Below are 25,711 nucleotides of genomic sequence, written 5' to 3' on the forward strand. Positions count from 1 at the left end.
GGATCTCGAAAATCGGCCGATCGCCGTGCTGTTGTTATTATTTGATTACGCGGCACGTAGGAGGAGTATATAGAGGAGGAACGGATGACTGCTTTTTTTAACGAAGCTCTTTTAGTTTCGAGCCGTGAACCGAAGAGACAAGCGAAACTTACATTTATCGAGTTGTTGAAAAAAAAAAAAAAAAAAATCTGCGGCTCATTTCGCGATGATATTCCGTTAAAATACAGGGTATATATACAAGTATAGGTACTCACTGTCGTGAGCCTTGGGCTTGGCGTCCAGGCTAGCGTGTTTCGGCTGTTTTTTCTGCTTCTGCAACTCGCCACCGAAAGCAAGAGGTGGACCGGCGCCGTCCTCTCGATCCTCGGAAGTGGGTGACGGTGAGGGTGGTACGAGCGCCTGCGACAACGTGTCCGAGACCTTTTGGAGTAGGATGTCAGTGTCCGTGGGTGCGGCTGGCGTCGTCGCTGCTACCGATGCTGTTACGGCTGCCGGTTTGCCTGTCGATTTTTCGTTGCCATTCATTCGCTCGCTCATTAGGTCGAAGAACTTACTTGCTTGTCGTATTATTTTTATGCTAATTGATATGTGTGTATGTATGGGCGCGTGGCTTCATTGAGAAAGAGAGTATGTATGGAAGAGAGAGAGAGAGAGAGAGAAGGAAAATGCTGATCGGTACTATGATAGATGGTCTTTGAAATAATTTTCTTTTTTTTCCGTTTTTGATGATCGTTAATTCAGTGTTTTCGTAAATAGAGAGCTGAACTGTTGAGAGAGACTCATCTCTCGGAAAATCATAATAATGAATAGAAGTAACTTTACAAAGTGACTAATAAATGTGACTGGACAAACTTTTGTTCAATAAACGCATTATTGTTATTGATTTGTCAATTTTTTAACGATTCTTAAATAAATAACGGTTGTAATAACTGAAGACAGCGTCAGCTGGAGCATACATGTAAGTAAATTTATTCATCAAACAAAACGTATTAAAAAGTCCATCACCAGGAGGTTAATTCAAAATATTCTACAGTGAGGTAATATTAATTAAAAAGTTGCAAACGAAAGAAAAATAAAAAATAAAAAAAAGTCCAATACCAGTGATTTTTCGAAAAAATAAACACTACGACTATTATTTTTCACACATAAAAATTTGTACAATATTATCATAAATTATAGTAAATGATTAGCAAACTGATGAAAAAAAAGGTTGCAAAAATCGTGCATATTTAGTGCTTGCCAAAATCATTGCAAAAAAAGAGATTCTCTAGACTTCGAAAAATGAACGATAAATGAAAACGATCGAAAGTAGAAATGAACGCTGCATCAAGAAATGCGTTGTCGAGCATTTTTTTCACTCTCGCAAGTGCCATCGTGACCCAAAACATGTTCAACTACCATTTCTTAGTGCTCGCTTAGAAAAAGAGTATGTATAAACCAGGATGTGTGATGAGGATGTGGGTAAAAAGCAACATGCACCTGATCCCAGGACCGTGGAAGCTTCGGTGCTCCTGCAGCCAACCACCTGACCACCATCGGAGCTGACAAGGTCGTTACTTCCACCTCGACTCTTTGCGGACTCCCCAATCGTCTTCTCCTCCGGCGAGGAATCCCCCGAGCACAGTTCGGCGCGCGAGTTGGGACTGTTGTTTTTCAGTATCATCGATATTATGGTACAAGTGGACCCGCAAGTTTTCTCGGTCTTATCCTCCTCAAGCTCAACGCGCGCGCTCGAGCTCAAATTTTCGACTAGATCCAACTCATCGCGAGACTCTGAGTCCAACTCGCCAACGAGTTTGTTCAAATCACCAGCCTTGAATTCGTTCCCCTTAAATTCCTCGGGGGGCTCGATTTCGAGAAGCTCCTCGTTAGTGACAATAATCCGGCAGTTAGATGCGTTTTCAACGAGTTCTTGCTCCACGAGCATATTTTCTACAACTGGTGATTTCGTTTCTTCCACGGAGACTTTGGCGACTGAAACAACCCTGTCCGGCAGCTCACCGGCGTCAACTCCCTTGGCCTCGGCGTCGTAAAACACGTCCACCTCGTTCTTAACATTTTCCAGTTTGGCATCTGCACTCTGACAATCGCTGACAATCGACATTGAGCTGTCGTCCTCGTTGCAACAACAGCGACCCGAGTGGCCGGTCGCAGCGACGTAAATCGAATCGATGGCCAGGTTGATCTCCTCGCGCTCGTCTTCGGTCAAGCTCGGTAAGCCGTGGGCCACAGCGACGGGATAGGATTCCTCGGCACTAGCGATACTGCTGGATCTACTTGCTGGCTTCGACGACGGCTCTACTGCGGGCTGGGTTTTGCTACGTGGCTTTGGCACGGGCGGTGCTTTTTCTACGGCCATTTTTATTTCGTTTTTGCCAATATCTCGGTACTCTTTTTTTTTTTTTTTTTTTTTCCTTTTTTTGCTTTGCTTTGAGGACATTTAGAAGGGAAGGGACTCGACGCGACTAGGGGATGAACATTAGTCGAATTACTATTTTTAAGGAATTTTAATATTCGCTAATCATGTTCATTCCCTGTCACGGCGTTACTACCATTACTACAATTACCAACGGATAAAACAGTGTTAGTCACAAGTAAGTCCATTATCACTCAAAATATTACCAACAACCAGTTTACAAAGCGGTATAATAAAAGCATGCGACTTGTCAAAGTTTTTTACGTGTTGATAAATACTCACGCACCTACTCTACTTGTAATGTACAGTTATCGTGAAGCATGCATACACATAAATCCGTGCATATAAAAAAAAGCTCACACAAGCGTTTCTTCAAGGTCACTTCTTTTTCGAGAGATATGTATGTAATCACACGTATAGCTCAAAGTGTTTTGTTAATCAACGTCGTCCATTAATTGCATGTATATTTTACAAACGGCGTGAATAAATTGTTAGAAACAGTTCGGAGTCTTGTAGAAAAAGTACGATGGTTATTTATAAGAATTAAAATGTAAGAGCAGTCACGTTATCAAAGTACGAAAAATATCGCGAGTGGACATTGTTTTAAATCCTTTACGGAAAGTTAATGAAATTTTAATGGAACAACAAGTAAATTCACGTCTTAATCACAAAACAGAGGAATAATACTCATTAGTTTTATGGAAGAAGGGAAAAAAGGAAGCCTAAAAAGCCCCACAACGTCATCGTCAGCGACGTAAGCTCAGACAAACTCTCCGGCTCTGCTTTCCAGGATCAAATTAAGGTTGTCCAGGAACTTGTTCCAATTCTCATTGGACTCCTCCCGGCTGACCAAACCAGGCGGCGGGGGCTCTAGTATGCTCAATTTCACCCCCTCCTTTTTCTCGCTATGGTCGATAATCGGCAACGAGGGCAGCTTGTCGATATCCCCGGGTATCGACTCGTCCATCGGCGCGAGCTGAATATCCTCGGGTTTGGTGGAAATCGCGAATATGTGCAAGTTGCTGAGCGGCGGGGGAACCGACGAATCCTCATCGTCCACGTCCATCGAGTCAGCACCCAGACTAGACTCGATCGAGTCCTCGTGGCAGTCGACGAGGTTCAAGTTACCGAGTCTCGGGCCTCGCGAGGTGAAACTTTCGAGGTAGCTGAACGAGTCCCGGGGCCCAAATTTGTTAAAACTGCGCGAGCAGTCAAAGTACCGGCTCGGGAAACTCGAGCTGTGCGACTGGTGCCTGCGCAACTTGCAGCGCTCCTCGCACAGGTAGCTACCCGCGTGGCTCCTCAGGGGACTGAACCTACTTTCGAGGATGCCGCACTCCGGCTCTCGAGGCTTCAGGTTCAGATTCGCGATCGTGGGCACTTTGACGAGGATCTTCTTGCTGCCGCGGACGCTAGACTTGCGGCTCTCGAAACCAGGCTGAGTGACGCTGCTGGACTTTTGCAGGGTGGCACTGGTACGAGGGAGAAACGATCGATCGGGGGTAACGAGGGTCTTGGGCTCGCGACACGAAGCCGTGCTCCTAAGCACGGGCCTTGGGAATCTACGCACGTCCTGGAAAGCAGACTCGGAGCCGGCGCCTAGGCTAAAGCTGCGTGCCTCTAGCTTACCTCTCTTAACTACTCTAGCGGATTCGACTACGGGAGCTGGTGGTGGCTGCTTTGCTTCTGGTTTCGGCTCGGCCATCGGGCGGACGTGGCAGGCAATGTCCGAGCTGGCTTGGCTACTGCCCGTCGCCGCGGCGTCAATGTCCGACGATGGCTTCGAGAGCTCCATGTCCGAGGTCAGTGACTCATCCGAGTCGACGATACGCTCCAGGCCTTGAACCGAGATCGCCGAGGGTAGCGGTCGGGCGATCGGCGGCGGTGGAGCTGCGCGCTTCTTTCGCTGGCCTAAATCAACACGTTTTTTTTTTTTTTTTTTTGTTTTTCTTTATAAAAATATATCTCTGACAAGTACCACAGTGATGACGTTGTTCTTAGAAATAACGCGGTAGTCCGTCAAACTTACTTGAGTCTGATTCTATACGAGTGTGAGCATTAAGAAGGAGAGAAAAACAACCAACAACTTAGATTACGAAAGGAAAAATATAGGGTTGAAATGTAAGGTCAGCGTGTCTCACCCGTGGAGCTGAGCGAGGTGTTGCTGATGCCCCGGCTGAGGGTGCCAGCCTGGCTGGATGCCATTGCGAGGTTGCTGAGGCTCTTGCTCGCGTGGGAGGTGTGGGCGAGTTTTCTGGGTGACTCGAGTATGCCCTGCATCCTGCCTCTGCGGGGCAGGGTCTCGGGCATGCGTCCACCCGAGCCGTTGTGGTTGATGTTGTCGGGGTTGTCGCTCAGTACCGAGGCTTCGTGGTAGCCCGAGCTGTCGCTGCTGTTGCGGCTGTGGCTGATGACGATCTTCTCGCTGTCGGACGACCTCGTCGACACACCGTTCTCGCTCGCGCTCCTCACCGACGGCTTCGTTGTTTCCTGCACGTGTGCAAAGTTAATCACTTTTTTCTTTCTCTCTCCCAAGTTTTTTTTCTTCCTCAAATTTCATTTAATTTTAATGAAACGAGGCTTCAATGATCAAGAAAATGTTTACTAGAATAGTTCCGAGTAAGTAATCTCTTGAAATAAGATTGTACTTTTATTCTGTACATAAAAATGTTCTCTTTAAAAAATAAAAAAATAAAAAAACATCAAGATAAGTGTTGTTGATGTAGGAAAAAGTATGAAAAATTTTAAAAGAAAACGATCCTCAATCGTTCAAAACAAAATCTGAAGGATACTCTAAATGAAGCAAAAGTCAGTCATGTGCAAAAAAAAAAAGAAAAAAGAAAACAAACCTGCGTCTGTTTCCGCTGATCCGTGGGCGGCTTAGGCGCGGGTCTGCGCTTCCTGAGGGGCCTCGCGGGCACCGGAGCCGGGGTTGCGAACTGTTGCTTACTCGCCGACTGCTGCCGCTGCACGGGACTCGAGCTCCGGGCCGTCTCGTCACTCCTGGCCGGCGAGACGCTCCTGTTGCCGAGGCTGTCGGTGCTCAACGAGCTCTCCTTCGACCTCTTGAACATGAAACTGAAGACCCCGTGGTGGCGCGAGTGCTGCTGCTGCCTACGGCACTCCTCCTGCCGCTGGAAGGCCATTATGTCCTGGCTGCTGAGAGTTCGCGTGGACTGGCGCGGGTACAGGTTCACCTCCTGGATCTGGTAGTCTTGCAGGCTCAGGCCCAGGTCCAGCGTCTCCGAGATGTTTACTGTTGTTGTTTCGTTAATCAATTGAGGACAAACTCGATTCTTTTTTTTTTTTTTTTTTTTTTTTTTTTCTCCACAGATCGGTATGCGAATAATTCGCGGGCTCGACAGACAGAGACATACATATACAAATACGAGTTATTCGGGTTTACCGGCTCTCGTGTACGGGTGTGTGTGTGTATGGGCTTGCGAATCGCTCGATCAAAACTCACGCGACCGGTATAACGCAAAGGCGACTCTTTTTTTCTTTTTTTCATTGACGACGGGGCCCAAAAAAGTAAATCCGAGAGTCCGTCTCCATATAGTGTAAAAAAAAAAAAAAAAAAAAAAAAAAAAATGGTTCTCGAGAAAATCTGATCTTGTTCCGCTCGGCAGGGCTGCCGTCGCGACGCAGGGCTTCGCGAAGCCCCACCGCGCGCCCTCCTATATAAGCATCGCGACCGCATAGTTTGCAAGATTTACCGGCGAGTGTATATAAATACCCGCGATGATGGTGATGGGAGCGCGAGCATCGGCTAATCTCGTGCACAGGGTGCACGTAGATTGTCGTTGTTGGGATTTTTTCAATAAACATTGTTAATAATCATCACACGCGCGTAATGAGCCATTAAAAAATTTCCCCGCCAACCGATGAGAAAAGAAGTTCGGTGTAACGAGCCACGTAATAAACAACCAACGTAATAGCTGCAGAGTCGGTGTATGTATATATGCGAGATGGATACAATATATATATATACATATGCACGGGGATCGCAGCAGTGCATGCCTTTCTCTCATTTTTACACGCGCCGCCGACTACTGTCGCTTGCACACGAATATACCCTGCGCGTACAAGTAAATCTCGAGCCAATGCCGATGGCATAATAAGCGTCCGATGGGAGTGCGCGCGAGGAGGCAAAGTTTTCCGCGAGATGCTATCGCTGCGCGCTCTCCCGGTGAGTTTTCAGCCGGCCGGCCGGCGCTTTTTCCCGCTCGTGTATATTTATGTATATGCCCGTACGGAATGTCAATTTTTTTTTTCTTCCCTCCCCCCTCGAGTCGGAGACAGACGGGGACGCGGATTCGAATTTTAAATCGAGAGTCAATTAAGCGATGCAAATTTTGTTCCTTTTTTTTTTTTTTTTTTCTTTTTTCCAAGCGAGTGCGGGATTTGGTTGAGACAACGAAAATAGCTCGAAATTCAGGATCTGCATGAGGGTCGAATGGGCCTATTAAAACAAGAACAGACCCGGGCGTCTCCGTTGATTATCAAACAATAAACCAGAGCGATCCATCCGTCAGTCCTTCATTGCAAGGCGTTTCCGCAACCGGAGGAATCTAATCTCCATCGCGCGCGTGCAAGGATCCTCAATTAGAGCCTTTTCCCCTCGGCTCTAATTAGCGCGAATATATACGTGTGTGCGTGTGTCTCGAATGGCGCAACACAAGGTTGTCCGTGTATGTGTGTATACTTGCATTACGCGAACCGTAAGGTATTATGTGTACACGCCGTGTATATACACTCCTGCGGTTGGGAAGTTTTTAAGATTTATGGAGAGAGTCTGCCGTGTAAGTATATGCAATGCATGGCTTGGCGCAATAATAAGCAACGAAATTTCGCGTCTGGATCCCTGCAGCGGATCGAACGGCTACTTTTTTTTGTCCATTCGTTTCGTCGAATATCCTCTACACTACGGATTTCGAAATTGATACGCGGACAGGGGAGATATGGACCTTATAGAGCATCAACCAATCAATCATCAATCATCTCGGCACACATCATATGTACATACAAAGCAACATCGCATCGTTTATTTAAAACTCGAGAACTCGCATCGCGTGCCCAATATACTCTTTACATTTACTGTACATATATATAGGTGTAACAGCATAAAAAAAAAAAAATCGGGGCGAAGTCGTTGCAGCACCGCGGCTATGCGCGGCGCTTGCAAAACTCTCGCCTCTACACATATAGATCCGCGGGAGAACACCTTTTTTTTCCCCTCACAAAAGTCCTCTTGCCTTTTTCGGAAAAACCAATCGATCGGAATGTCACGGAGCCGGCCGCATGGGTAGATTTCTCGGGCTTCTGCTGCGCAACTCGTGGGACGTGTATATTTTTTGCCCCCTCCCCCCTTCTGTAAACGGCTAATTTGACGTTTTTCGGATATTAGCATTTTCGACGAATAGATCGGGTTTGTCCGCTTTTTTTCCACGCCACACGCGTCGATCCATCCAAAAGACAGTTTCGGCTTTGATTTACGGTAACACGTCTCGATTATGTCCGAACCGATTTGATTTATCCCTGAGAAAAAACACTCCGTTGATTTGTTTTGCAACGTTTTCCAACAACTGGACGGAGGTATACCGATTTCTCCGTGCGCCGGTGCACAAGATCGGCTTCCTCCTCTTGTTTATCATTTAAAAGCGCATACATATATATACATGCATATACGTGTGTAATTCAATCGAGGCACGTATGGTCACGCGAGCCGAGGAAACGGGGCGCGAGAGAAAGAGAGATTTCTAATTACACACCTGTTTACTTAAATCAAGCGCGTCGGCTCTCCCCAACTCGACGTAAAATATTTACAACGCCACGAGCGCGTGTGATGATTTACCGGCCAGTGTTTTTGTTGCTGTTGCTACTTGAGTATGTGGCGATGCACCGGAGAATCGGTCGGATTGAATATTCATGTCGGCAAAACAAAGAATTAAACAAATCTGGGTGGAGTGAGGGGAAGAGAAAGGCCTTTTGTGCGCGCGATCGGTAATAATGATCGGTAAGATGCAGTTAGCCCGGAGCGCGTGGGGAGAGGAGTGGTTGTGGTTGTTGATGATACGCGCGATTTCTCACCTGGATGTCGAAGCTCGTACTTGTTCCGGTCCAGATTTTTCTCGCGACACACTTCGTCCAGGATCTCACCCAGGTTCGTTTTTGGGCTCACTCGCGACACGTACAGCTGATTCCTCGGCAGATGCACCTGAAACAATTGCATTTTTTATTTTATTTCTTATCATCAACTTACGCAAAACTCTGACCCGAAATATAAGAAGAAAAATATTGTTAATTTAATTTTGAATCAGAGTTTTGATGAGCAGTTCGTTTCGTAATGCAAGTGTGCGCAGATCATTTAGAAAAATGCCAAATGAGAAACGTAGTGCGTCGGAGGAGTTCGAATAGCTTACCTGTAATCTGAAAGTCGTTTCGAAGGGTTGATTGGGCTGTCGGTTCTTGCGCGAAAGAAAAGTGCCTTGCTTCGGTAGCAATTTCACCTGCAACATAGTAAACGGTTGGATGCATCATTAGTACTTTTGTCAGATAAAATTGGAAATTTGAAAGTATGCAATCTCTAGCCAATTTTCATCTTTTCCTCTGTTTCCATCGTCTTTATACTCCATAGAGGTCCCGATATACGGCTTTGTAACGTTTAATGGTCGGCCCATCGTTACCCTACACGCCTCTTTTACTTGACATAAAGATGATTGGTTCCTCGTAATGTTTTTCTCGACCAGTTACGCAGAATTTCCCATCCCCTAGTCTAGTCACGTTTTTTTACTCTAAAAAATCGCCTTAATACCTTTTCCCTTGAGAATTGTAAATTTATTTTATTCATTCTTACGATTGTCCAGCAATTGCTATGGTTGATAATTTTTTTTTTTTTTTTTTTTTTTTAATAAATCAGGATTTTCAAAGCTCTACATAAAAAAACTTTGTTTGATTGTATCTTTTGAAAATTAATTTAATAATTTGTCATATGGTAAAAAGCCGAAACTAAAACTCGTGTATACCCATGGTGTGCAATTTTGGTGTAACACCATACTTTCAAAACGTTAAATATCAAGGTAAAAAAAATAGTAATTTTTAAAAACCCTCGCCACTAAATGATATGGAGATTCAACATTGTCACAAGGGGAGCATAAAAAGAATTTTCGCCTTAATCAGAGCACTCGTCATCGGCTTCGCGAATCATTATCAACCAACATAACGGCTCGCGCAAGCACAGTACATGACTGTCCCTCCCGTGGCGTGCGAAATCGGCCGAACGCATTTGGAGAGTCATTGGGCTTCCAACAGAGAGAGGGAGAGACACAAATTTTTTTTTTCCGAAGGATTAAAGTGGGCTGAAGTGATTTTGTTTCTTCTCCTCCCAATCGTATATGATATACCGTAGCGTCATTGCTCCGGATTAATTGATTATCCGTTTCGGCGTCGAGGCTCCGAAAATTAATCGCTCCCCGTGTGTCGGACGGTTGCGGCGAAAGTCGCGCGAGTCGTGATCTCTCGAGCACCAGAGGATGCAACGCACCCATCTCCGACCCCACCACCGCTCCATGATGCTGGGTCGTATATACTAACAAAGCGGCACTGTCATTATCTTCTTTTATTCACATACGCATGTACGTTACGAGCTGCTTCGCGGAAAGGAAGCTTTGAGTTATTTACCGCGAAAACTCCCGGGAAACGAGAGACTCGTGAAATAAAAAGAATTATTGTATCCCGGAGAGTTTCAGAGTCTCCGCTTTCTTCAGCCACGGGTAATTTGATTTTCCACAACGAAACTTCTGTCTGTATGTCCGGTGTTGCTTATTCTTGTATGAATACGCGAGCTTTCACCAAAGACTACTTGTACGACGCAAAGGAGGCGACAAAAAATCGGGAGCTATACTTACTAGCTTTGCAAACCTATAATATACGTGTACGCGCTCGTCCGCGCCAACTGAGACGTTCATCGGCGAATTTAATTCGCGACTCGTCCGGATGAAAAAAGCCTCCAACGGTAAGTATATATACATATACGCGCTACATGAAAAAAGTGCTCGAGCACGACACACGCCGCGTATATTATGCACTCCCTATAGTATCCCCGGCCGCTGCGAGCGCAATCTCTCGATCTTATCCACGACGATGCGAGGCGTGTCGTCCCTCTCCTACGGTATACAGGTGAGTTTTACGCCGCGACACACCAGCCATAGTCCTCGGGGCTGTCACTCCGCGGATAGCCATCGCGCTCCAAGTGGTTGGGCCGAGTAATAAACGGATTCCTCGGTGACGTGAGTGATGGCCGGGGATACGCGAGGAGGAGCTTTTCCGGGTCTCGGCGGATGGTAGGAATGCACGCGGCTCTAAAGGGCTTTGAAGAGATAAACGATCGGCTCGCGATTACGGGGGGGGGGAGCTTTATCATCCGCTCGCTGGCTTGGGCTCGAGCTTTTCAAGGTTGGGTGCAGGAAGTGGTATTTAAATACTTCTCGTCAAAGCGCGCATATCATATGGACAACAAACGCAAAAGTCTGTGTATATAGTACATAAAAATATATAGAATATATCGATGCAAATATTTTACACCGTGGGTGCAAAATAAAAAACAATCCCTGTATTTGCATGGGTGTACATAAATATACGTATAATGGATGGACGGATGGTTGTATGTTGTAGTGAAGCTCGTAAAGGACACAGCTCACCTGTAGGGCGTCGAGGGCGCCGATCGGTGTGTTGGGCTGATGAGGCAGTACGAGTCCCCGTTCGCCGATCGCCTGGAGGGTGTAGCTCGAGGCCGCCAATTTGTGCGCGGTGGCTATCTGCACGAGAAGGTCCATCATCGGTGTGCTGGAAGAACAAGAACACGTGTATACGTGATATCCAAGCGCATCGCACAACGTTAGAGAAGAAACGCGATTATATTTTTCTTCCTTTCATCTCTTTTGGTTGTACGGGTACTTCAATAATTACAGCGTGTTGTGATGCATGCCGATGTTTCTTGTCCCCCAGGAAAACTTGCCTTTCCTCCCTACCCTACATATATACATATATATTTAGGTAAGAGGGATGGAGTACCCGAGCTGGGATTATTATGTAATTTGCGAGTAAAGCGTTTAATGGCTAAAAGAAAAATGTCCCTACTCTCTTACACGTATATACCTCTGGACTGCGTGGAATTTAACGAAGGTATATTATATTATACCCCTTTCGTCAGCACCTATACATGTATGTATGTATATATATATATATATATATATATATATATATATATATATATATATATATATATCGAGCGCGAGCTGCATCCGACGGTGGCTTACGCGTACTCCCACGTGCCTCCTCCCCGTACAATATATGCAGTCGTATGAGTACTCGCTGTGTTTCATGCATCAACAACGACAATCGGTGCGGAGGCTCGGGTTTCTAAATAGCCCGGCCCCGACTATATTAACCGGGCGCTCACGCGTTCGTACTTTGTACAACAAAGAGATAAGTAAGTACAAGCCACAAATATATGCTCGTATAGCCGCAATGTTGCACGGCAGAAGGACAAACGCGCGTGAGTTGTGCGGAGGGTTTATTTCGATCGGTCCATTGTTTTCATTACGCGGATGTGACAGGCAGATATTACGTAGTGGTACCTATGTGTAATTTGTCGGTTTCCACAAGAAATCCATGGTAATATACATATTTTTATATTTATAATAAAGTATACATTTTCTACTCTATGGGTATTTGTTTTTGCGTGACTTTATTCCTACACACCGTAACGATTGCCGAAAAAAAAAAATATATGTATATATATGTGTAGATTTGATCGTTAAAGCGTGCATACTTATTGTACGTCGTAGTGTTTGATTTTTTTTTTGATTGAATATTATTTCTTGCTATTTTTTTTTTTTAAATAAATGAAACAACAACAAGGTATACCAGCGCTACAATGGACCTTTTTTTTTTTACAAAATGTCTGAATAAACGCGGAACTATACTCGAAAATAAGAGGGACAAAAATATAATTAACTTTCCATCGCGTTGATTAACATACATTATACTTACGACGTACAATGCACATTATCTCGAGTCTGAGCACAAAAGACACGTGATCTCGTTAAAATTCCAATAACCCATGAACAAAAGAATCGCTTCGATTTCTCGGGGCTACGTGCGATGTCTAACACGTATAGAAAGGGAATTGCGTTTCTCCGCTTCGAGGCAGAGTTGCACGCGAGTATTTATTATAATATCGACTTCCGACATGGCGGAAACACCATTTCGCGTCTTTCTTCCTGATACATCACCTCCACCGAGTAGATTCTCGCTTCGTTTAATGTGACGATTGTACGTAAGGCGCAAAAGTGGAGAGATCTTTTTTGCTCTTATGAGCGTGGCATGAGTGCTGTGCTTACGTATCGCGTGCGAGGAAAAATACTGTCGAGCACAAATTTTTGGATACTTATAAACTCCGTGCATTCGAAAGACGAAGGATAACAAAAAAGGGGCTCGACAAAATAATGGACGTTTTATTTTAGATCAAATCAATGCTTGGAAAATTCACGCTGACTTCAATTCAATGTCTATTACCGATTTCGATACCTTTTCAAAATTAATTGATGCGTCACTAATATACTAGAAAAGAAAAAAAAAAACAGTCATAACTATTGAAGGATCCAGATTCATCTATTCCCATATTTTTGAGAGTGATTTGAGTTCAGTCATCGCGTGGTTGTACATGCAGTTCCTTATGGTAATATCTTTGTTTTCGACTCCTTTTTTCGCCATGCATTTGCGGTTATAATCATGAAAAAGGCCACGAAATAGGCAAAGGTACATATTTGAAACGCCGATAATTATTGTAACAACTGCTATACCGACTGCTACTTTTGAGGGCCCGTCAGTGATGGCGCGGAAACATCGAAACGGTAACGCTAAACTCCAGCTTCCTTTGCGTTGCTTCCAAGAAACACACCAAGAAAATAAGGGAACGGCCGTACCGTGTTCCATTTCCTCGCTCGCGCCCTGATGCAGCGAACCGGCGCGCGGGAGAAAATTCCGCGGCGAAAAACGTCATGCTCTTCACTGGACTCCATTCCACCCGAAGAGGGAGAAAGGTACACTTATGTGTTACGAATCATCGAAGGCCAGTGCCCTGTTGCATTTTCATGCGTGTATTTTTTTTTTTTTGCGCAAATTGAGGAATCACGCAAACTTAATCATTGGGTACTGTTGTCTTGTACACGCGTTTCTTTACTATCAAATTAACCAGCCAATTGTAGTGCGCTTGGTTTCACGATCACAAGGGCTGAGCAACACGAGGAGAAGGCAATCATGTTAATTAAAGCGCGTTTTTTCATCCCGATTTGCATGAGAGTTTCAGTCAACTCGGAGGAAACAACCAACATTATTAAGACGATGATTATTTTGTTTCCCCCCAGAATATATTTAATATTACATTGTAAAAACTACGAGCTCCGAATTCTTCCGACAGAGACGTATGGCTCAATCGTCGCGAATTTCTATACGTATACGTACACATCCATTAACTCTTGGAGAAGTAACGAGAAAACAAATTAGAGGCGATAATTCCGGTGTTCGACGCGCGAATAGATCAACCCGAGCCGAGGAGAAACACTCGTGGCTCGTGGCGAAAATCGCGGCTCCGACGTGCCGGGCTGAAAAAGCTCATCGTCCTTCGAGCGAAGAGAAAAAAAAAAAAGGCCGATCGATCTCGCGCTGCGGGTGTGTGGGTCTACAGGTGCCTAACACACTCTTGGCAAATTTCACCCGACGCGCTCGCCAATCACCGCCACGAGGCGCCACGTTCGTGTGTAGAAAGTTGTGCGCGGGCAATCAATTTTTTTGGGGTCTCGATCGGTCGCCGATTTTTTTCCTTTTGCGCTTCTCGCGGTCAAGATCGATCGATCGGCGGGAGGGAAAAAGCTGCCTCGCAATAAACAAATTGAGTTTCTCCCGAGGGTAAAAAAATTACTCGTTTGTTCTCTCGGGGATGCATGTAATTTTATCCCGAAAAAAAAAAAAATTATTAATAAAAACTCTATCGCATCTACAACTTTGCTCTGCCGCTGAGCCTTATCGTGTCCAACTATCGATTGCGCGGTAAAAGTGAGCGCGATCGGTGCAATTATACGAGTATTATAGTAAAATCGTCCGAAAAAATTTACAAGAGAGAAAGTACAACTAACATAATGAGGCGGGATTTCAATACGTGCCTCTCGAAAGTATACATATGTGCACGCATGTTTGGCGAACAAACGGCTCCAAGGAGCATAGATTTTTCAAACTTTCGATTATTCCTCCCACTCGATCTCTATGCGCCCTTCGATATATCGACAACAGTACAGCAGCACTGTATGAGCACAATAACACTAAAAATGTTAATTGCAAGCAGCGCAGTAAGAGCTTGTTAATTATTCATAGGGGAAAAGGGTAATGGACGCTGATGCTGTCGGGAGATTGGAATCGATGGCATTTAATTACAAAAAAAAAAAAAAAAAGATGTAACGCAAGCGGGAGCGCGTAGCAAGATTAGTACAACATTCCGGTATCGCAGCCGCGGCCTCCCTGCATATCAATTAAATTTTCGTTCCCGCGGCGCGTAATAAGTCCATAGGGAGACATATATATACATATAGGGGCTTCATCGGCGTCTTGGTCGTCACGCGGAACTGCGCGTGCAAGCGCGTCCCTTTTCCACCTCCTCCTCTCTAAGCTATACCCACAGATGGATGAGATATGGGTGTAGCTTCTACTTTTCCTCTCTTCCTACACTTACGTTGATGCGGAGGATATAATATCTTAAAAGCTCATCGGCCGCATGTGACCCGAACAGTCGCTTTCTGCCCGCGAGCGTGTACGTCACTACACAGCGATATCCACGGTAAATTAATGAGCATATATAGGGATGCTACGGGTGTTTTCTCTAAAAGGAAGAGATTTTGTCGACACGGGGGTTTGATTACAAATGTTCAATGAGCATGGGCTATACTTGTGGTTGGGATGATTTTTCAATAAAAAGAAAAAAAAAAAAAATAAAGAAAACGGTTTTCTTACCTGCGTTGGACGGTCACCCTGTGCGTCTGGAGGTACTGGTCGCGAGGTATTTGCACGAGCAGCTCCATGCTTCCGGCCAACATGTCCGCGGGAGTGTCCTCCGTCACGGTGAGGACCATGGCAGAGGAGGGTCTTTCCTCTCTCGCTCTGCAACAGACAAACGATATCCATGAGCTACTACATATTTTGTAATCGAGTCACACAACTCATTCTGACGAGCTGATCGTTATTCTTATGAATTTCAAATTTGAAAATATATACCCTCTTTGCTCCGAATGAGCAGCTAAATAACGTTTGAAAAAAGGGGTTCAAGGGTTGAGTGGAAAAAATAAAATAACAATGAGGTGGAGATCAAAATCGACGAATTTATCATTGTTCAGTTGTAAATATTTATTTAGCTCTTTCCGTCCGACCACGAGGCACAAATGTTAAACAAACGCGCATCTTTAGATGACGCGCTCGTCAAACAGATAATAACTTGTAACAACAAAATATCCTCAATCTCGGATAGACTACTTTAATCCATAAGTAATAATAAAGGTGCTCTCATCCGTATCGATATCACGTAATGATTATCATTCATATACACTGGTGCACATAACGGGCTCTCGGTATACATACATATATCTACAGCTAATTCTTCAGTTTTGATAATCATAAGAAGGATGTCTATAACAAAAGTTGCATTCACCGAAAAAAAAAGAGCAATCCGAAAAACCTGGGATGCATTAATTAATACGACCCCATGCAGCTGAGACAGACTCCTGTAAGAGCACGGTCTCGTTATCGCACGACGTAAGTTATATACAGGCCATATATGACGTGCGGCTAAGTATATATATATGAACGAGACAACGGAGCGTCGTCCGTAAGAAAAAGCTGTCTGTAACAGCAGCCCGCACGTCGGATGAGAATCTGATGGCCTCTCTCTCTCTCTGCAGTATTCCTACGCGTATATATCTAGATGTACATCACAGCAGTATAGGTATACCAAGCCGTAGGTACGTGGCATTTACGGCGGAATAAATGAAAGGCATGTATACACGCGGAGGGAGCACGAGTACTATGGTGCAGACTTGAGAACATGGCTAAACGCAAGAAAACACTTTCCAAAATCTCATTAAAAGAGCGGGTACCTGTATATCTATTGTAATATTACACCAATTAAATACCGAAAGAGCTAATTTATTAAGCGGATCGGAGTTTTTTTTTTTTTTTTCTTCCAAGCCCAATGTTTAGCGTTAAACGCATATTATGTACACACGAGAGCTAAACATACATGTACCACAGCCCCATCTCATTAAATCATCCGAGTCAAAGGCTTCATTTCGTTAGAAAGTCCTCGCGGTGTATGATATATATATACCTGCACTGTCCAGCAGTAAATTACACACATTTCTTTTTCATTATTCATCGGAGGACAATTAGAAGAACTTTCTACGCAATATCTTTTTCCTCGAACGGAGGAAGTGGGGGGGGGGGGTGCAGGGATCGGGAAATAAGGAAAATTCAACTCGACGCGGCGAGTGAGGAAAGAGGCTCGTTGTGGTGTTGAGAGCCGCGGTGTATAGCAGAGGAAATGAAATATGCCAGTGCTGACACGGAAGGATCGTTCCCTTTGAAGCCGGCACATGTGGGCGAGCCACAACAAGCGCCGCCGGCAATTTTTATTCCGCGGGACCAAAGGCTCTCTCTCTCTTTGATGGTGAGCGCGAAACAGTAGGTTGGCACCTACGTGTTTATATATGAGCATAGAAGCGCGCGTGATTTATCATTCATCGAGGAAAAGAAGAGGACTTTGGCGCGAAATGAAAAAAAAAAAAAAAAATCATCGCAAGCTCTGCACGCGTTCACTCGTATTGAGCGCCCGATTGGTTTTTGACCAAAAGAAATTACGACCGGGGCTATATAACCCTTTTGTCATCCATCGGTGTCCTCGGCTTGGATTCTTGACAGCGCGCTCGCGCGAAACAGTACCGCTACCGCTTACTGTAGTTTCATACACTCTCGTTTCAATGGGATCATGAAAATTAAAAAAAATAAAAAGTGTCAGCTACTGCGGACAAAAAAAAATAATTTAAAAAAAACGAGCGATTGTATGTAAGATCAGTGCGAAAAAAAAAGAAAAAGACGAACGAAGAGGAAGGTTTTTGTTTTTTCACGAGCACGTATACGCCCACGTACACGAGAGCGGGAATGAATGAGCGGTGCTCCTCCTCCTGCATGTACTGCGTGCATGAAATAAGAAACGGCATCAGAGTCGAGTTGCGCAACGGTAGCCCACCTTCCCCTGCAAAAGTTACGCAAAGTCGAACGAGAACGACAGCCGGCGATGCTCGATACTTTTCGCTGCTAATCAAGGACCCTCTCGCCGAAACGCCTCATCTAAATCTCCACCCCTTTTTTTTCCTCCATCCATGCAGTATCTACACAACGACTCACTGCAAGTACCAATTTGCTTGCGCGCCTTTCTTCCAAAAGACTCTCTGCGCGTAAGCCCGTCCCCATTGGCGTTTCATCGGGCGATGGGAAAAAGAAACGAGCGGGCGATCGGTATTTTTTTCTCAAGAGCTGCTCTCTTTGCCACACTTATACATATACATCGGCAGTAGTCCCCTGTCGCACCTGAAAGCAATTTGGCAAATACACGCGGGTTTCTATACGTATATATACCTAATATTCACGCAATCGCGCAGATGAGAATGTAATATACACACACGATTCGGTGGAGAGTTTTTTTAATGGCGATCCTACCGATGATCCCGAACGCCTTTCAGTAGTGATTCCATCAGCGGAGGTACATCAAGGAACACGGGTTGCAATACATCCAGAGGTGATGGGTTGCACAATCGAAAACGAAAATTTGCCGATCATCGCGCATAACGCGTAGTTATATAGTATACGTCAGCGCGTGATGGCTTTACCGGGACGAACAGACAAGTTATATATATACGGTCGTGCGTGCATATTACGCGTATATCGTATATAGTGGCGAGAGCACAAACCCATATATATATATATATACATGTCACCAATCACATAATCACTTTTATGTGGTACATGATCGTTTCATCGAGGAAGTGAAAAATCGGCGAAAGCCGAGTGACTGGCATCATCATTTTTGTTTAATTTTAATATTTATTTCGATACATCGGTAACCTTTATCAGTAAACCTCGAGATGAAGGTTTATTCTTACTATCACTGAGCAACCCAATTCTTTGAATTAAAGAAAATTTCTTTACCCTCATTCCATTAAATATTTTCTTTTAATTAAAACAAATTTAGTCGATCCAAAAAAATCTTTCGTACAACCAAATGAGAAATTCGTAATTAAAAAAAGAAAATTTTAATTTAATTAAATATTATTTTTAATTAACTTACATTTTTTTACTCATAAGAAAATATTTAACGGAATGAGGGTAAAGAAATTTTCTTTGATTCAAAGAATTGGGCCGCTCAGTGATAACAAGAAAGCCGAAACTGCATGTATATACGGCGCCTTCACGTCGACAACTTGTACAACAATATCATTGTACCATTGGCAAAAAGTAGTCGAATCACCATTGTATCGACCGAAAGAACATATTCATCCAATCACTAATCGCTATGGTATAGCCACATCTACGCGCGTACGTAAAAAAAAAAATAAAAACGCGCACGAAGCGAGTCCAATGATCTGAACCACTTCAATAAACTCATATAAAATCGAACGCGCGCGCGCGAGGAAATCAAAACCACTTGGCAATCGTATAATACTCCCGTTGATTGTCGGATCGTTATACTGGCTCGCGACGATTATTCAAGGGAGACTCGCTGTATATACATACATGTGTATATCCGATGATGGACAAATATATATATGTCACGAAGCAAGTGATTGCGGCCTGGCGCGCCAATCATCGGCGACGCGTCCGCGTGTTTCCTTGAAATCAATACGCCAGCGAACGCCAGCCAGAGAAATACAATTGAAAAACGACCCCACTAGGCCCATATACCGGTGTCGCATTTATATTTTTATCACCCGTTTTTTTTCAAACTCGATGATCTCTCTATGGGGGGCGGCTCGCGATCAAGGGAGTCGAGTTGCGTTTTCAGCTCTATCGATAACTACAAGTGCATCGGGTGGGTATTTATCCTCCACTTGTCCGCGAGCCATAGCGATCCATCAAAGAATGGGTGTTCCCCGTGTGCTATAAATACACTTAGAAAGTCCGTCCGCGTGGGACTGGTCAGTTGTTGCTTTTGTATATAGGTAAGGGTCTCTCCCACTGGCCTTCCTTTGATCGATTGCTCGCGTGTGTTTTGACGACGCGAGTGCAACACCGATTCGCAGTGGATGACTTTCCCGGATAAGGGAGAGCTCGTTTTTCACGGAGGAGCTTTTACTCATTTGTAATTTTAATAAGCCAAAGGGGGGTGGGGAAGGCTTTCTTCGAACCATTTTCGATCAGCGGAGCGTGGGAAAGCATATATATATGGGCAGTGGAGCTGGTGTCGAGGCTGCGGAAAAAAAAAATCTTTCTGGCCAACGACGAGGACAGCGATGACGAAGAAGTGGACTCTCCGCGTTGATATTATCCGATTGCATCGAGCAGCGCCGCAAAGTCCCCATTGTGCGCCACTTGAGTTCATACACGACGCGCATTGTGTACATATACTATTATGGTCCGTGTGTGTGTGCTTTTTCAATTAATTTTTTCAAACACCGACACACACGAGCTCATCCAGCTAAGGATTTATCGCGCGCAAATTGAACTCGATCGCTTTAAAATTCTCGGAGAGAGCTCCCTGATAATACACGTACACCAATATACCAACAACCATACCTATACGATCGAATTTCTATACGGTCCCTGCACACGCTCAATTTTTATCTCGGATATTTCTAAGAGTGTAAGTGTTGGTTATCCGAGCAATATCTTCCTATGTATATTGTGTACTTTTATCATGATCGATATGGATAGGGTAGCTCACATCCAACACGCGATAACGAAATTACAATTCTCGAACGAAACCGAATCATCATCAGTATATATATACTTAAAAAAAAAATAAGGTAAGTGCACCCAACAAATCACAATTAAACTTTATTGTGCACAATACATGTATATATTGGGTGGCGGGACACAAGCTTCGATGGAGGAATAAACGGTGTCGCGACGATTAGCCTATGCTTCGTTTCACTACTGAGGAGGAGGAGGAGGAGGGGGGAGAGTACAATGAGCCTATAATTCAGACCCTGTTAATCCCCTTTCTTACTCTTCCTCTTTGGCAGCAGTGATGTGTATATATATATACATATTTGTATACACGTGTAGGGTATACCAAAGCGACCTTCTCCACCTGCCGTATCTCGTCAATCACGTCTATCGGCTGTAATTGCCGGCATCCACCGGCTGATCCGTATAGAATTTAGAAAGTTACACCATACATATATATATATTACATACATACAGGAGCACCGAATGCACCGTGTACCCATATAATCTCGGACATTTTTCTCACGAACGTTTACAGACATCGGAATATCACACCTACTTCGGAACTCCGAATGTTATGTGTATATATGTATATGTACACACAAATCAAGAGGCCGCTTACGTCACACAGCCGATCGGCAGCTTTGCCGTTTCGGTGTGTGTCGTAGCGATAATATCGGATATCGGATCGCTACACTCGCGCTTCCTATATATATACCTACTATACCATCACTTTGTCTCCTTCTCTCTTTCTCCCGCGCGTTTGTGGTACAGGATTTTAAACATATATATACATATATACGTACCTGCGTGTAAGTAATATATATACAAGTACTCGAAGAAGGAGGCAAGTGCTGGAAGTAACGGTAAGGTCGTCGACACGATGGAATTTAGGAGAGTACGAGTATAAGTATATTGTGTACTTATACTGCACGAGAGTGTGTTGTAACTCAACGTCGAAATATTTACGTGTGTAATTCAGCGCGCGTTGTTTACTCCCCGATTTCTGTATATATATATATAACATTAATTGCGATGTACGTGCCGTTTCAGGTGTATATTTAATATTGTTTTCGCGCGATGACGAGAACAACATTTTGTATCATCATTGCTTTGTCGAGTGTCGATTCGAGGTGATCAATTGACGGGTATCAATATAAGCGCCCAACAATTTGAGGACTCACCTAATCGTTTCTCCAACGACCCGAGTCTAGACCTACAGGGGAAAAAAAAAATCGTTTCTCGAAAAATTGAGCTATCCCCGCCCGCACAAACAAACACTGTAGGTACGGAGCAACTAAAGCGTTCATTTGGCCAAAAACTATTCGAAAGATCCACTAGTGTGTGAAATGATAGAGGTCCAAAAAGGGATGCAGTACCCCATCCCTCTCTTTTCGGTGACGGCAACCGGTACAGGGCGGCAGGCACGTATGAGCACACACCAGGAGGCTTAATAGCTATTTAATACGCTTTAAAAAAAACACGAGAAATACGTAAATAATGGCCTTTATTCTCTTCCAAAATGAGCAACTGATGGAATCGGAACTGTGCACGAAGTATTAGGACATTAAAGATGTCCTTTCCGCTCTGCGAGCTCGAGAGAAACAGGTTAATTGTGTATATACATGTTAATCCTACTTTGCTCTGCTCCCTCGTTTGGTTACTTTACAAGTGTATAATCCACACGGGACGAATCGCTAGGACATAATATTATATCACCGAAATTTTCTCAGACACACGTAACACACTCGCAGCACTGAAATAACAAGACGTCACGGCATTGGCATCTTCGACGAGGGAAAAAACAGATGTGACGCTTCCTCCGGGGAATCTTGATAGAAAAAAAAAAAACAAATCGAGAAATTCCCCCGATGTATTGCGCAATCGGCTATACGACATTTTTTGCAACTCCATGAATTGCTCGAGTACATATGGGTACACATACAATGCCCGGAAAAAGAAAACCCAAAGTGCTCGTACTTTTTTTTCCGTATATAGAACCAAACGACGATCGAAAGAAAATGTATATAGACGCTTGATTGCCCGCTACCGCTGCCCCATATTACATTGGACTCCAAGTGCCGTGTGTGTACTCGTATTAGGTATATGTATCAGAAAAAAGAAGCTCGACGTAACAGTAGAGCACGTGTTCGTAAAAAAAAAAAAAGAAAAATGAGAGAAGGAAGTGTGTGCAAGTGCACACAATTGGCTCTCGATTGCGCGGCCCCATTTTTTTTTTCTTCTCTTCATCCCGTAGACATCGCACGTATAATGCGAACAGCCGAAAATTCGCACGATACCTCCCTACTCGTGTACGGGTATAGCTTCCTCGTGTTGCGAAAGATCCCGAGCTATTCTTTCCTCGCACTATGTGTGTACGACGTTATAGCATATACGCACTATGTACTAATCTTGATATTGTTGCGGTGTACATCGGTGGCAAACTCTGTACATATATACGTAGGGTATTACCCTATCCCTGCACGGTTGATTTTTTTTTTTCCCCCCTTACCAGCTTCTTTCTCCCATCGGCGAGATTTACGCGGTTGGTTGGGAAACTGAGACGCGACGCGCGTACACGCATGGTACGGCTTTTCTCGAGTTGTTGATTTATTTTCTATTATTCTCGGTGAGTTGGCGATTCGAACTCGAGCGCAGGTGAAACAAATATATACGATTAAACTCTCCGGAGCGCGCGCTCGGCTCGTTAGGATCACACGGGCGTGCTGGTTTTGGTGATTGATTTCGTAATCCGTATACATTACTTTTTTTTTTACGCCAGCTACGCTTCCGGAATACGCATATAGGTCTGTCGTTGACTTGCGTTTGCACTTTTATTTTCCCAACGTGCCTCAGGACTTATGAGCGCTAATGTGATGATTGAAAAAAAAAAAACTTCAATCAAATCCATGTACAAAGTAACTATTATACTTTAATGCAGAAGTTAATATTTTTACAAACAATAATAGAACAAAGTTCGTTCAATGGATAGTTCAAATGTTTATTTTACGTATAGTGTAACGATTTTTGCAAAATACAGGGTACTGAAATTTCGTTTAAAAGGTTTCTGTCAATGAGTGTGTATAAAATGTCAAACATATAATAGTAAGCTCTAACAGACGTATACTAATGCGAAGACACTACCTTAAACATAAGAGGACACATTCCCAAAAGGCAATAAAAGTCACGGTATAAATGTCACTCGCTAGCATTAGTCGGGTAATGTTCATCACACTAGAGTAACAAACATTTCACGTCAATTAAGCCCGAGGAGGGAAAAAAAGTGGGATCGACGCGACTTTCCCACACGCGATTCTCTTTCAGAGCGCACCTGTGACATTATCCTCCGACCTCGTTAGAGTACAGTCGCGAAAAATTATAAAAAATCATTAGGTACGTGCACAGCCAACAAACGGAATTTCCTCGACCTCCCCCGAGCACTGCAACAGTCGGCAATAGGCTCTCTCTCTCTATCTCGACAATTAAAGTCTAGTTTGAGCGTATATTAGGTCGTGCACGCGTGCACTTTCGTGCAACAGAAAGGCCAGACCTGTCAAATAGACACGCGCCACTTAAAATGCACCGCGTGAAATGAAGGTTATCGGAGATATTCCCATTTTTGTAGGGCAATTGTATACATTTGCAGTGTACCGATACACCCACTCGCCGCAACAATGCACCAACCAGAGGAAAAGCGAGAGCTATACGCGCATTTTACTCCCAGGAGGTGTAGCTCCGAAAGCGAATTGAGAAGGTGAAAACGCGACTGACTTACCTATACTCCGCGGCATATTTTCGCACGCACTCCTACAAACGCCACTACTGTGTATTCCAGTTTGCACAAAAAAAAAAAAAAAAAAAAAAAAAAGGTGGAGGATCCCTCCCGACCTTGGGCAAGTACGAGTGTTTTATTCCTCCTGCTTTCATCCGATATCCCCTCGCAAATCACGAGTTCCCGCGCTCTCGGGTGTTATCCGGGCAAAAGCCACGCTTATTTTTCATTTCGGAGCTCTCGATATCGAAATTAATAGCAGTGCCGTCGTTTCCCGCTGGGCAGCTGTAAAATAATCTTACAGGCACACTTACACACACGTGAACAAGACATCGGTGTTATAATTGGGAAACAGCTTTCACTGCACCAGGAAATTGTGCTTTATACATGTACATAATGTACAGAACACTGGATTCTCGTGTGTGGGTAGCTCTTTGATTTTGCACGTGACTCTGAAATCAATGTGCAACCCCCTTTTTTTAGCAATCAAACAATTATTTATATTTTCTGGATTCGGAAAAATTACGAATGAAAACTATTTTCGTTGTTTCAATCGTACGTGCGGTCTTTCCACGTGTTGTAATGTTATTGTTCGATCGGATTCAGGTGTAAAGTAAACTTTGACCAAATGCGGGTCAGTCGACTGCTTTGGTTACGTATTGTATAGTCACTCAAATGTGTTTATCGGTGGTGCATTCTAATTCCGCGTTACCGCACTCGACGAGTCAATTACGCTCTCGTAAAAAAGGTGTTTTTACGAATGTCTTGCGCAAGCATAACGGCTCGCGGTGAACTGATCGTTATTACCTGCACACGCTCAAATTCGATAAGAACAAAAAACTTTGATAGTGGCAGCAGTTTTTTTGTTCACCGCTTGAAAAAAAAAAAAAAAAAAAAAAAAAGCATTAAATCAAGGTACATAACACTTGATTTGGGGACGCGATAAATTACGCTTCAAAAACGTGTAAACTGTCGCGTAAATCTTACGCCATAAAAGAGAAATAAACAATTTCTCGATCGAGCGTGAAAAATTCCGATACCTTATACCTTTTTACGGCGGGCCATAAAGTACACGCGTCAATACGAAGCACTTATGCGTTTATGTCCTGTGACGATGATTAAACGCGACTGCAGGACACAAAAACTACCCATCGTTTGGGTAATCGGCTACAAAATAAACCTACTTGTGTGCATGGCATATAATGTAAAAAAAAAAAAAAAAAATGCTCAAATCAAACGCACACGGCACGGAAGATTTCTCCACGCCGAGGCGCGTGCAGTCTGTCGTTTGCGACAAGACGTCCGAAGAAAGCCAAGTTTCACTGGACGAGTTATTAACAAATAAATTTTTTTCTCTCCCCCGTAAGGTATACGCCTTTAATCGACTCTCTTCCCGATAGATCTAAACTGCACGCGCAATTAGCCGAGTGAAACTTATGTACCTTTTGTGGGTTAACACGCGTCGCTACGTCTCGCCA

The 25,711-nt window shown here is 44.0% G+C and overlaps 1 protein-coding gene across 2 annotated transcripts in view; it reads right to left on the reverse strand.

Moving 5' to 3' along the window:
• LOC106638249 (uncharacterized) overlaps window positions 1-25,711 on the reverse strand; it is a 104,920-nt gene that overhangs the window by 4,056 nt on the left and 75,153 nt on the right. For both annotated transcript variants that reach the window (XM_023392789.2, XM_023392788.2), the window contains exons 3-11: window positions 15,482-15,628; window positions 11,116-11,260; window positions 8,839-8,925; window positions 8,507-8,633; window positions 5,266-5,672; window positions 4,558-4,906; window positions 4,046-4,327; window positions 1,480-2,349; window positions 255-500 (exon numbers count right to left, since the gene is read on the reverse strand). In XM_023392789.2, the coding sequence (XP_023248557.2) occupies window positions 255-500; window positions 1,480-2,349; window positions 4,046-4,327; window positions 4,558-4,906; window positions 5,266-5,672; window positions 8,507-8,633; window positions 8,839-8,925; window positions 11,116-11,260; window positions 15,482-15,628 (2,660 nt within the window). The remainder of the gene's footprint in view (window positions 1-254; window positions 501-1,479; window positions 2,350-4,045; window positions 4,328-4,557; window positions 4,907-5,265; window positions 5,673-8,506; window positions 8,634-8,838; window positions 8,926-11,115; window positions 11,261-15,481; window positions 15,629-25,711) is intronic.

The sequence above is a fragment of the Copidosoma floridanum genome, unplaced genomic scaffold (genome assembly GCF_036245765.1).
Source record: "Copidosoma floridanum isolate Cflo_tuat_1 unplaced genomic scaffold, Cflo_Japanese_pri ptg000014l, whole genome shotgun sequence".
Lineage (NCBI taxonomy): Eukaryota > Metazoa > Arthropoda > Insecta > Hymenoptera > Encyrtidae > Copidosoma > Copidosoma floridanum.